Source organism: Liolophura sinensis, chromosome 3 (assembly GCF_032854445.1).
Source record: "Liolophura sinensis isolate JHLJ2023 chromosome 3, CUHK_Ljap_v2, whole genome shotgun sequence".
Classification (NCBI taxonomy): Eukaryota; Metazoa; Mollusca; class Polyplacophora; order Chitonida; family Chitonidae; genus Liolophura; species Liolophura sinensis.
Genome location: NC_088297.1, coordinates 4,471,100 through 4,485,200, shown reverse-complemented (window position 1 = coordinate 4,485,200; position 14,101 = coordinate 4,471,100). Strand labels below are relative to the sequence as shown.

General features: G+C 38.1%; 1 protein-coding gene across 1 annotated transcript in view; it reads right to left on the bottom strand.

Moving 5' to 3' along the window:
* Positions 1-14,101, bottom strand: part of LOC135463648 (uncharacterized) — a 71,063-nt gene that overhangs the window by 38,341 nt on the left and 18,621 nt on the right. The window contains exons 4-8 of the mRNA XM_064741010.1: positions 5,973-6,162; positions 2,825-2,965; positions 2,502-2,515; positions 1,571-1,649; positions 7-85 (exon numbers count right to left, since the gene is read on the bottom strand). Coding sequence (XP_064597080.1) covers positions 7-85; positions 1,571-1,649; positions 2,502-2,515; positions 2,825-2,965; positions 5,973-6,162 — 503 coding nt within the window. The remainder of the gene's footprint in view (positions 1-6; positions 86-1,570; positions 1,650-2,501; positions 2,516-2,824; positions 2,966-5,972; positions 6,163-14,101) is intronic.

The window sequence follows — 14,101 nt, the reverse complement described above, 5'->3', positions numbered from 1 at the left end:
ACTTACCATCTGCCATTCCATCATGTAATAGGAAATTCCCCTCATTAACAACGGACAGTGGAGGTACATCACATTGCGAGTGTAACTGCAGAGAGTGAAACAAAATTTCAGAGACTTTAAGGTTACACAGTCTCACACATGGGCTACACATAATGTGTACGCATTCATTCATAGTGCTGCCTCAGTCAAATAACATACCAAAGACACTAGGTACGATCCTACTCCAGTCTGATCTCACATTTTCTTTTTACCCAGCAAACACTTCACAACATATCTAAAATGGAGTTCAAAACATTACATGTTTTTCAGTTGTAAACATTCAACAAAGGACAGAAGCAGTTTCTTTTTGTTTGTTTCTTTTAACAATTTTTTGTTTTAATTCTTATTCATCAAACTTTTCACATGTGAAAGAGCTACTTTCAGTGTGATTTATCCACCTTCTTTATTGTTTTTGAGGGGAGAGTGGGGTGTCAAAATTACACAGGATGTGTTGGCCAATTTCAAGGTTTTACAAAGAGTACGATTTTATCAGTCTACATAGAACAGTGCCTTATCTATATTCTTGAGTAAACATCTTCCAAACATGCAGGAACATTAAAGAATTAGAGAATTTAGATTGCCGAAAAAAATGGCTAATAGCAGTCTTCAAAACATTAAAAGCTTAGGAGGATTAACTTCCTTTCTCTGATCAAGTCACTGTATTGTATAGAACTTTTGTCACATCTTAAACGTAAATGTACAAACAAATTTAAATGATAACATTGTTACTTGAATGCTTGAGTTGTTATATTACTTGATGTTTCTGTATTGAAGTTTGATTAGTTGTCCAGAAATTCTGTTAACATCTGCGAAAGCTGATTTCCACGGATGTGTCTTCTTACCAAATCCGCAAAAGTTTATGCCCGCAAATAAAAAGGCATTTGCAGTATTGTACAGAACATTTAAAGAGCACTTCTATTTTGCACTTTGTGCAGTTTGAGTATTATTGCCAAAAGAACATTGTAAATCTCTGGTAGTGAAGTCTCTGGTTCTGCAGTAGCTAGCCATGTTCACACAGTGCGGTGTGACACATCATATTGTTGAATTCAAATAAATTTTGATAAGTTATTTTCAAAAGCTCTGTCCCCAGAATAAAATTTGTAGAATGTAGAAAAAAAAATTATGAAGCAGCATAAGCTCCATTTTCATTTGACTCATTTTCATTTGAGTCCTCGAACAGATCTTTCCCAATTGTCAATCAAGAACACAAAATTGACCAATCATAAGCAGTACTGTTGCAAACAGATCAACCGGATGTCCCACACATTGGTTATAAAGTTTCAGCCTTTCTGTGACGCCATAATGTCACAACTGCTTTCACAGGGAATGGAATGAAAAGTAACGTTGTCACCCGAAGGGTGGCAGGACATCGGATGTGTTGGATCCACCCATTCGACAATTTGACATGACAAATCAGACTACATCAAAGCAGCCACCATATGCCACCACCCTTCATGGCAAGATAGATGTGCATGTCCATACTGAGAATCATCTACTGTAGTCCTTAACCTCAGTCCTGTGCCCACTGTACCTGATGTGATGCCCAGTCCTTAACCAGCCAATGTTTTTGGATTCGGCATCTTTCTCTGAATACATCAATGGTCTCATTCCTGAAGGAAAAAAAAAGTTTTCTTTTTTTATCTTTTTTTTCTACCAGAATCACATTATATGTATTAACATCCAAACTCTCATACTTTTACGCATTTCCTTAAAATTACAAAATGTATTTAATTTCTTTGATTAACGTTTAACGCTGTATTCAGGAATATTTTACGTATACATGTATGATGGTGTTAGATGTTTTGCTCAAAAAAACTCAGCTGAGCCCGTTGAGAACCTAAGTTATATCTCTGCTACTTGACAAACCTCCTGACTTAACCAAGGACGAAGCAGCAAGAGCTGGGTTTGAACCTGTGACCTCAGGGGTCTGAGATTGATTGGCTGTGACCTGTGCATTTAGGCCATGAATAATGATAACAAAACTTTAGCACTGCTATAAAGGCTGTCTTTCAGGTGGAAGTTGAAAATCGAACGAAACGTTACCAAAGTTACAAAGGTTGCCTGTAGCAATCAAGAAAATCTTATCATGCATGCTTTACACAGGTTGTCTTTCTTGACAAAGTCGACAATCAACAAAAATATACCTTGATTAAAGAGGCTTTAAAGAGGTCTTTCTTGAGGAGAAAGTTGACAATGAAGAAAACCCTATCATGGTTATGGAAGCTGTATTTCTCGAACAAAAGTTTATACTGAAGAAAACCCTATCATGGTTACGGAGGCTGTCTTTCTTGAAAATGTTGACCATAAACAAAACCTTACCATGATTGTAGAGGCTCTCTTTCATGAGGAAACTGACAATAAACAAAACCTTACCATGATTGTAGAGGCTGTCAATAAACAAAACCTTACCGTGATTGTAGAGGCTGTCTTTCTTGAGGAAGCTGACAATAAACAAACCTTACCATGATTGTAGAGGCTGTCTTCCTTGAGGAAGCTGACAATAAACAAAACCTTACCGTGATTGTAGAGGCTGTCTTTCTTGAGGAAGCTGACAATAAACAAAACCTTACCATGATTGTAAAAGCTCTCTTTCATGAGGAAACTGACAATAAACAAAACCTTACCATGATTGTAGAGGCTGTCAATAAACAAAACCTTACCATGATTGTAGAGGCTGTCAATAAAACAAAACCTTACCATGATTGTAGAGGCCTGTCAATAAACAAAACCTTACCATGATTGTAGAGGCTGTCAATAAACAAAACCTTACCATGATTGTACAGGCCTGTCTTTCTTGAGGAAATTGACAATCCTGAACTTATAGGTGACCCCAGGGACAGCATTGTGGATCCTGAAGTAGTACCATTGGGTGTGACGGTTTGTGTACAGGTCTGTCTTCAGCACCAGCTCATACTCAAACTGACCACTGGACAAGGCAAAGAACAAGTTCTCAAGCTATTATCCACAAATGTGTGGCATGACAGAATGTCAGCCAGTGCAAATCTCTACATGTATTAAGCACCCTTAGTTTTTACCACAGATATTAACAAGGCATTGATTCAGAGAATCTCAACAGCTCGCCTGCTATAGTAGTTAACTAGACAATGGAATCAGAATAAAGGTAAAAGTGGTAAAGTGTTGTGGTTGGTGGTGTTGTGGGGAGTTTGTGCACAAAACTGAGGCAGTGGTCTTTAATTTGCAAATTGTGAACTGCATACAGCAATCTGTGAACAATTCCAATGCTCTGAATGACTGAGCAAATGTTGAGCTATGGTAGTAAAAAACTTCACTGTGGGCAGTTAGGGTACCAACTCGCAAATTGCTTCCCATGGCTGGCTATTCGTGTACTATGGGCAGCCACTGTAGCCCTCTGATTGGCTGAGCAAATACTCAGCTGACAACTGTCACTGTCTGCGTGGATGGTTTGAACATTCCGTCACAGTATAGGAAGGCACATAGGTTCCTAGTACCTGATATAGATGTGGAAAGATTTCTACAGATACTGCGTATACCAGGTAAACATGAAAGTAAATCCTTGTACTCTACAAATCTGGTAAAGTAGCCAGAGAGACAAAAACCTTATCTAGATAAGTGATTGCACAAGAAACTGTAGCCCTACAAGAAAGGCTTGTAGAAATCTGTGTTTAAAGGAGAACAGAGTGAAGGCAATCTGAACGTGTGCATGACAAAACAGGACAATGGTGACAAATCTGGTAAAATCGCCAGAGAGACAAAAACCTTATCTAGATAAGTGATTGCACAAGAAACTGTAGCCCTACAAGAAAGGCTTGTAGAAATCTGTGTTTAAAGTGAAGACAATCTGAACATGTGCATGACAAAACAGGACAATGGTGACAAATCTGGTAAAATCGCCAGAGAGACAAAAACCTTATCTAGATAAGTGATTGCACAAGAAACTGTAGCCCTACAAGAAAGGCTTGTAGAAATCTGTGCTTACAGGAGAACAGAGTGAAGTCAATCTGAACGTGTGCATGACAAAACAGGACAATGGTGACAAATCTGGTAAAATCGCCAGAGAGACAAAAACCTTATCTAGATAGATTGCACAAGAAACTGTAGCCCTACAAGAAAGGCTTGTAGAAATCTGTGTTTAAAGGAGAACCGAATGAAGTCAATCTGAACGTGTGCATGACAAAACAGGACAATGGTGACAAATCTGGTAAAATCGCCAGAGAGACAAAAACCTTATCTAGATAAGTGATTGCACAAGAAACTGTACTTAGCCCTACAAGAAAGGCTTGTAGAAGTCTGTGCTTACAGGAGAACAGAGTGAAGTCAATCTGAATTTGTGTATGACAAAACAGGACAATGGTGACAAATCTAGTAAACTCGCCAGAGCAACCCAATACCCTTCTTGTTCTCCTACAGGTAGGTAGCCATGTGCATAAACATTGTAGCCCTATATGAAACTTTTCTTGATTACAAAAATGGTAAATCTGGCAAAGTTCATAAATCTCATAAGCAATAAAGTCACAGAAACCCTGTATACAAGAAATTGTTGCCCTGCATGAAGGCTTAATTTCTAGGGAACATGTTTACTACAGAAAACAAAAATGAAGCTTATGTCACTATCAAACTTTTCAATTGAAAGTCTATCAATTAACATCATTAACATTCACAAAACCTATAAAACTAAAACCAATAAAACAGTTCAACCTTCACATATGATTGCCATGAGACAGGAGCTAAAAATAAAAAAGCTTAACCTGCCATCTGAGAACGTGCATTTACACACCATACCTTAGACTAGTGAGCCCAAAAAAAAAAGGCTTAACCTTCAATCCATGTATGAGACCCATTATACAGGAGCTAAAACAAAAAGCTTAACCTTCAATCCATGTATGAGAACCCATTATACAGGAGCTAAAACAAAAAGCTTAACCATCAATCCATGTATGAGAGTCCATTACACAGGAGCTAAAACAAAAAGCTTAACCTTCAATCCATGTATGAGAGCCCATTATACAGGAGCTAAAACAAAAAGCTTAACCTTCAATCCATGTATGAGAGCCCATTATACAGGAGCCAAACAAAAAGCTTAACCTTCAATCCATGTATGAGAGCCCATTATACAGGAGCTAAAACAAAAAGCTTAACCTTCAATCCATGTATGAGAGTCCATTACACAGGAGCTAAAACAAAAAGCTTAACCTTCAATCCATGTATGAGAGCCCATTATACAGGAGCTAAAACAAAAAGCTTAACCTTCAATCCATGTATGAGAGCCCATTATACAGGAGCTAAACAAAAAGCTTAACCTTCAATCCATGTATGAGAGTCCATTATACAGGAGCTAAAACAAAAAGCTTAACCTTCAATCCATGTATGAGAGCCCATTATACAGGAGCTAAACAAAAAGCTTAACCTTCAATCCATGCATGAGAGCACATTATACAGGAACTAAAAAGAAAAGCTTAGCCAGACATCAACACCAACACTGACACTCCACCACCCCCGCCCCCCAACGCCCCTACTGTGATACCTCGCCTCACTTTGAACAGGCAAGCTAAAAAAACAGGTTCCTTTCATTCATTAAGTTGTTTTTTTTTAAGTTACTTACAATCCAGTCACATAGCAAACACTACACAAATGTGCGAGATAATATTTAAACATACAACAAAAGTCATTATGTATACAAACATCATGATATTTAAATGTGAAGCTTCAGAACAATTCAGATATCTGCAAAGATGCTCAAGATATGATTTATAGTTTAGAAAATAAAACAGATGTTTTACTGAGAGTATCTGACTAAAGGAACTCTATAAAAAGCACCTGAACTAGTAGATCTGAGATCAGTTGGCAATCTTCCCAGCTTAGCTTCCACATGTATTTCTGACAGCTAGCCAGGGCAGAATGAAACAGATCTCAGACCTACTAAGCTGGGCGTCGTTGCATGAGAAATGACTTACACCCGTCTAGCCTGTCTGAGATTGCCACACTCAAACCTGGATTCAAACTGCAGGTTAGGACAACAGTCCTCTGGCACAGACAATGGGCTCTGCTCCCGCGGACTTCTCTCGGAGTCATACACGATCAGAATCCCTCGCCATTTGCCAGAGAATGGCGTCTGTTGATTGTCAAATGTCTTCTGGTTAGGCACTGTAAAATATAATTAGTGTACACATAAAACATGAATAAAGTACATGGCATATTGGCCAACAAGCCCAAATATGCAATGTTTATAATAGAAGATTGTGCCACATATACACATGTGTGTACTTAAACTGTTTGCACAGTGTATAACCTGCATGTATATAGACACGAAATTATTTATGTCTTTTTTTGAATCTTTTCTGTACATACATGTATATAAAAAAATTTTTCCATATACTTATTTGACTACAAACCTTACAAATACAGAGTGAAAGTTTGTGTGAATGTGTGAGTGAGAGGGCCTCTGGGAAAATCAACTACTGTTGTTGATTGTGTGAATATAAACCTCTGTAACTAAAGTCTATTATTGTTATTACTAAATTGTCTGCCAGCAACCTGCGGATGGTCGTGGGTTTCCCCCAGGCTGTGCCGGTTTCCTCCCACCATAATGCTGGTGGCTGTCGTATAAGTGAAATATTCTTGAGTACGGTGTAAAACACCAATCAAATAAATAAAAAAATATTATCACTACAGCCATGACATCCGTAGGATTTCATTTCGTTTTGCACTCAGGAGCCTCATTAAGTAAGAGCTATGTTAAAACATAGGACTGATGAAGAACATACTAATAGACAGGTGAACCGTCTTTTCTGAGCTGGACAGATGCAGTTACATGTAAATATGATCAAGAAATTATTTATTTATTCATTTTGTACATGTAGTTTTACACCATATCAGTACTCAAGAATGTTTCACTTATATGATGGCAGCCAGCATTATGGTGGGAGGAAACAGGGTTTCTAGTGTCAAGTACAAATATACCACACTAATACCTAGGGCATTGGTGTACTTAGAGGTTGCCTAAATCCCAAGCCATGCAATTTCTGTGATATATTTATCTAAAAGTCAACCTCACATAGATATAACTCTATAAGAATTAAATTGTACATGGCAAAGGCTGATATTTTTTGGCTTTTTCCATACTGTTTTAGAGTAGCATGTATCCCATAAATTGTTTGTTTCTACTTTGTTTTTTACATACATGTACCTGTACACGTAGGTTAAATGACGTAAAATTTCACCCACAACTAGGCTGCACATTTTACCCAGTTCTGAGAGTTTATAACTGATCTTAAAAAGATATTTTGAGGTTTGTTTGAAAGGTTAGATCAAGTTTCAGCACAAAAAAGGTTATATTTCATGACATTCTATCGCTTTGTTGAGCGCAAATTTTACGTCATTTACACTCTCTAACGTCTGGCAGCAAGAACTTTTTATTGAAGTCAAACGTTCCTTTCCCAGATCATCATCATGGTATCACATTACAGACAACACAATGTTGCAACAGAAACTAATTAATACACTGTAACCAACCCTCAGTATTCTGCTTTCATGCTTAATCGCCATCTCAGAGGATTAAAAATAATATGCCGTCTCCCCAACGATCAGCACATACATCTCAGAAGAAAGCCGAATGAGCAGGATTTTACCTGTAACACACATGCGCCTTACTTCCGATATCTGGATTTAGGGGGTTTCACTTACTGTGTGATACTTGTCTGGGTCTTCATACGCTACAGTAGCTCTGTCCACAAAAAACCCTGTTTATGTTTACAAAATCCATATATATGCATAAAACTCCAACACTTTCTCGGGTCACATGATGATTCATTTATGGTCAGATCTGCCCATGCTGTCATTATTCAAACTAGCTTCATCCACTTTCGCCGTTTCCTGTGATGGCTTTCTTGAAAAAGATGCTGATTTCAGATACAAATGACTGACACGGAGTGGTTTTAGTCTCCGCTGACTGCGAACACGTTTGCCGGACACCTTCTCTTCCCCGCCAAGTTTCTCCGTCGTGTCAAGATTGGTCAGAACGACCGTCTGTTTCCTGCACGTGCCTGGTCTAAAGCTACACGTATCAAACTTCTCCGATTCATTGCATTTGTCCTTCACCTCCTCATTCACCTTGCTCATGTTTCTGCTATCACAGAGATCTTACAATGTCCAATTGACTAAATGTACCATGCATCGTACAGACAAATCAAAAGTTTCCAGGTTTTTGTGGATGATGTCTTGAGGGCAGTGATTATGTCAATTATGCGTGACCAAAAGCAAGTACGGGTATCCATAAATGTGCACCCAAACAGATCTTACATTAACATACAAGTACATGTGTACTACAGCCTTCCCACAGACATGTATTGCCTGTTACAAAATGAATACTCTGTACACATGAACATACAAGTACATGTGTACTACAGCCTTCCCACAGACATGTATTGCCTGTTACAAAATGAATACTCTGTACACATGAACATACAAGTACATGTGTACTACAGCCTTCCCACACACATGTATTGCCTGTTACAAAATGAATACTCTGTACACATGAACATACAAGTACATGTGTACTACAGCCTTCCCACAGGCATGTATTGCCTGTTACAAAATGAATACTCTGTACACATGAACATACAAGTACATGTGTACTACAGCCTTCCTACAGACATGTATTGCCTGTAACAAAATGAATACTCTGTACACATGAACATACAAGTACATGTGTACTACAGCCTTCCCACAGGCATGTATTGCCTGTTACAAAATGAATACTCTGTACACATGAACATACAAGTACATGTGTGCTACAGCCTTCCCACAGACATGTATTGCCTGTTACAAAATGAATACTCTGTACACATGAACATACAAGTACATGTGTACTACAGCCTTCCTACAGACATGTATTGCCTGTAACAAAACGAATACTCTGTACACATGAACATACAAGTACATGTGTACTACAGCCTTCCCACAGGCATGTATTGCCTGTTACAAAATGAATACTCTGTACACATGAACATACAAGTACATGTGTGCTACAGCCTTCCCACAGACATGTATTGCCTGTTACAAAATGAATACCCTGTACACATGAACATACAAGTACATGTGTACTACAGCCTTCCTACAGACATGTATTGCCTGTAACAAAATGAATACTCTGTACACATGAACATACAAGTACATGTGTACTACAGCCTTCCCACAGGCATGTATTGCCTGTTACAAAATGAATACCCTGTACACATGAACATACAAGTACATGTGTACTACAGCCTTCCCACAGACATGTATTGCCTGTTACAAAATGAATACTCTGTACACATGAACATACAAGTACATGTGTACTACAGCCTTCCCACAGGCATGTATTGCCTGTTACAAAATGAATACCCTGTACACATGAACATACAAGTACATGTGTACTACAGCCTTCCCACAGACATGTATTGCCTGTTACAAAATGAATACTCTGTACACATGAACATACAAGTACATGTGTGCTACAGCCTTCCCACAGGCATGTATTGCCTGTTACAAAATGAATACCCTGTACACATGAACATACAAGTACATGTGTACTACAGCCTTCCCACAGGCATGTATTGCCTGTTACAAAATGAATACCCTGTACACATGAACATACAAGTACAAGTGTACTACAGCCTTCCCACAGACATGTATTGCCTGTAACAAAAAGAATACTCTGTACACATGAACATACAAGTACATGTGTACTACAGCCTTCCCACAGACATGTATTGCCTGTTACAAAAAGAATACTCTGTACACATGAACATACAAGTACATGTGTACTACAGCCTTCCCACAGACATGTATTGCCTGTAACAAAAAGAATACTCTGTACACATGAACAATCCGATCCAGAAATCCCTTAATTCAATCACTGAAACACACCTTATCAATTTCCGAACAATCATGACAATGCACCAAGAGAGCTTCCCAAAGTTTCCCTAACCCTGTACATTAACAAAAAACTGGTTCAAATTCTCGCACCTCCCAAAACAACCACGGGGTTTGAACTTCTACATGTACCTGTGCTTCTCAGCTCAGAATTAATTACAGTGCAATAATCATCTGTAAACTTGTCAAATGTAAGTCAGTAAAGTGAATTTATTGGCCTAGGATAAAGGCAATAAAAAGTAATGAAAGTAATGATTTAGAACATACATGTGCACACCTGTACGGTTAAGTGCTGCTTATTATATATGTATACGTATATATCTATATGCAATCATTACCAGTCAAGCTGTCTTACAGCTTGTAACAGAGTGCATGTACATGCATGCTACAGGTATGTTTTCCCACCTACATGTAGTGTGCATGTAGCACACAGGTAGAATTTGGCAAAGTATGAATCAATACAGTGTATATACATGTACACAATGAGCTAAGACATACAGACACAAACATACATGTACATATACATATGTAAATGTGCCTTAAGAGTATAACCTGTTCTAAGAACCAGGAAGTTTCTGAGTACAATCTTTACACACATGTATAATTTACACCAGTACATCCTGCCAGGACAAAGAACCTGAACAAAAATTCACCGAGAAGTTTTACAATGCCTTTCTCTGACTATAACACTATAACATAATATATGTTCATGATCATGATCATAAAATATTCCAAACTTATTGATCATCATGAACTTAACTTGATCATCATGAACACAGATCGAATGATCTCACTGGAAACAGCCGTGCCTACATGTACGTACATGTAATAAAGACAACTTTTTCAATTAAAATGATAACACGACCGAATTTGCAAATGTTGTCAAATACATGTACCACAAAAAAGTCAACTACCGGTATTTTTTCATGTGGTCTTGTACTAAGGACCCACCATAACTGAATTGTCCATGTTAAATACATGTACGTAAAATCACCATGCAGAATCTCTGATGGTTCCTTAGTACATTCCTTTCGCTTAAAACTCCCATACCACAAAAAAGTCAACTACCAGTATTTTTTCGTGTGGTCTTGTACTAAGGACCCACCATAACTGAATTGTCCATGTTAAATACATGTACGTAAAATCACCATGCAGAATCTCTGATGGTTCCTTAGTACATTCCTTTCGCTTAAAACTCCCATACCACAAAAAAGTCAACTACCAGTATTTTTTCATGTGGTCTTGTACTAAGGACCCACCATAACTGAATTGTCCATGTTAAATACATGTACGTAAAATCACCATGCAGAATCTCTGATGGTTCCTTAGTACATTCCTTTTGCTTAAAACTCCCATACCACAAAAAAGTCAACTACCGGTATTTTTTCATGTGGTCTTGTACTAAGGACCCACCATAACTGAATTGTCCATGTTAAGTACAAGTACATGTACATCTACATAAAAAACACGAAGCAGCATCGCTGATGGTTCCTTGGTACATTCCTTTCGCTTAAAACTCCCATAAAATAGTGTTCACAAAATCAGTCCATCCTTATGCGTAGAGAAATACATCGAGCCAAGTTTTAAGTATATATGTCCCGATACCAAATCCCTCATGCATCTCATAGACCCTGCTACATGTATGTTCTGTGGGTAAAATTCCTTATTTATAAACACTGAATTCCAATAGTCCAATATGAAAAAGGTAATTGGTCACCGTGGTAGACTTGTCAAAGTCAGCTACTGATATTTACATATATCTACATGTAGAAGACTGAAGTTACACTGTACAGGTAGAACACTGCAGTACACAGACACTGTCTTATGTGCTAGCTGTTGACTATAACTCAGAGAAACCACTTGAACAACTGTTGTTTGCATGGGCCATGCCCAGTGACTGAAAACTCTCCAATGACACTGTCACACTGTTTACATTTTACGCACACAGTGAACTCTTCACCGTCACTTTCTTTGTGTACTTATTGGTAAGCGGATAAGATAACACGAAGAAAGTGCACTCAATCAGCCAGAAACCTATTGCAGGTACAGTGAACATGAACATTAACACACAGGCCTACCACTGGGTGTTTACACAGAATTAGCAATCAAGAGCCCTTCTTGCTCTGCAGGTGTCCAGTGAAGGCAAAATGACACAGGTATACAGTGTACATGTGTAAGTACCTGTACAGGTAATGTTATGTTGATCAACAATGCTCACAGCATTTCACAGGCTACTGTCCAGCACATGTGCAATACAGGATGTTCGACGTACCTGTAAAGGCAAGCCTACCATAGTCTGTGTGTGTGTGTACACAGAGTTATCAATCATTGTATCAAGACTAGATCTGAGATCTGTTTCATTCTTCCCAGCTTAGCTTTCAGAAATACAGATCTGTACTCTTCCATTTACTAGCCTGCAACATTTCAAAGTTGTGGTCCAAAAAAACATGTTCCTTGTAATCCGTCAGTAATTCTTACTTAATATGACCCAATTATTCATGTACAATAAAGACCATAAAATCACAATTAATACATGTAACTGTTACATAAGCGGCGACCCAAACTTCGATACCAGCCAGTTTCAATTTCAGGCGGCTGAATTTGGCATCATCCAGAAAAAGACAAACTTATGGATTAACGTGACTGAACCCAGTGAGATGCACACCATCTGAAGGGCTACTGACAAATCATTTGGGAGTCTTAACTTCAATTTGTGAGTTAATAGTGAACAGAAAAAGAGATGCACACCATCTGAAGGGCTACTGACAAATCGTTTGGGAATCTTAACTTCAATTTGTGAGTTAATAGTGAACAGAAAAAGAGATGCACACTACCTGAAAGGCTACTGACAAATCGTTTGGGAGTCTTAACTTCAATTTGTGAGTTAATAATGAACAGAAAAAAGAGATCCACACCATCTGAAGGGCTACTGACAAATCGTTTGGGAGTCTTAACTTCAATTTGTGAGTTAATAATGAACAGAAAAAGAGATGCACACTATCTGAAGGGCTACTGACAAATTGTTTGGGAGTCTTAACTTCAATTTGTGAGTTAATAGTGAACAGAAAAAGAGATGCACACTACCTGAAAGGCTACTGACAAATCGTTTGGGAGTCTTAACTTCAATTTGTGAGTTAATAATGAACAGAAAAAAGAGATCCACACCATCTGAAGAGCTACTGACAAATCGTTTGGGAGTCTTAACTTCAATTTGTGAGTTAATAATGAACAGAAAAAGAGATGCACACTATCTGAAGGGCTACTGACAAATCGTTTGGGAGTCTTAACTTCAATTTGTGAGTTAATAGTGAACAGAAAAAGAGATGCACACTATCTGAAAGGCTACTGACAAATCGTTTGGGAGTCTTAACTTCAATTTGTGAGTTAATAATGAACAGAAAAAAGAGATGCACACTACCTGAAAGGCTACTGACAAATCGTTTGGGAGTCTTAACTTCAATTTGTGAGTTAATAATGAACAGAAAAAAGAGATCCACACCATCTGAAAGGCTACTGACAAATCATTTGGGAGTCTTAACTTCAATTTGTGAGTTAATAATGTACAGAAAAAAGAGATGCACACCATCTGAAGGGCTACTGACAAATCGTTTGGGAGTCTTAACTTCAATTTGTGAGTTAATAATGAACAGAAAAAAGAGATGCACGCCATCTGAAGGGCTACTGACAAATCGTTTGGGAGTCTTAACTTCAATTTGTGAGTTAATAATGAACAGAAAAAGAGATGCACACCATCTGAAAGGCTACTGACAAATCGTTTGGGAGTCTTAACTTCAATTTGTGAGTTAATAATGAACAGAAAAAGAGATGCACACCATCTGAAGGGCTACTGACAAATCGTTTGGGAGTCTTAACTTCAATTTGTGAGTTAATAGTGAACAGAAAAAGAGATGCACACCATCTGAAGGGCTACTGACAAATCGTTTGGGAGTCTTAACTTCAATTTGTGAGTTAATAATGAACAGAAAAAAGAGATGCACACCATCTGAAGGGCTACTGACAAATCGTTTGGGAGTCTTAACTTCAATTTGTGAGTTAATAATGAACAGAAAAAGAGATGCACACTACCTGAAGGGCTACTGACAAATCGTTTGGGAGTCTTAACTTCAATTTGTGAGTTAATAATGAACAGAAAAAGAGATGCACACCATCT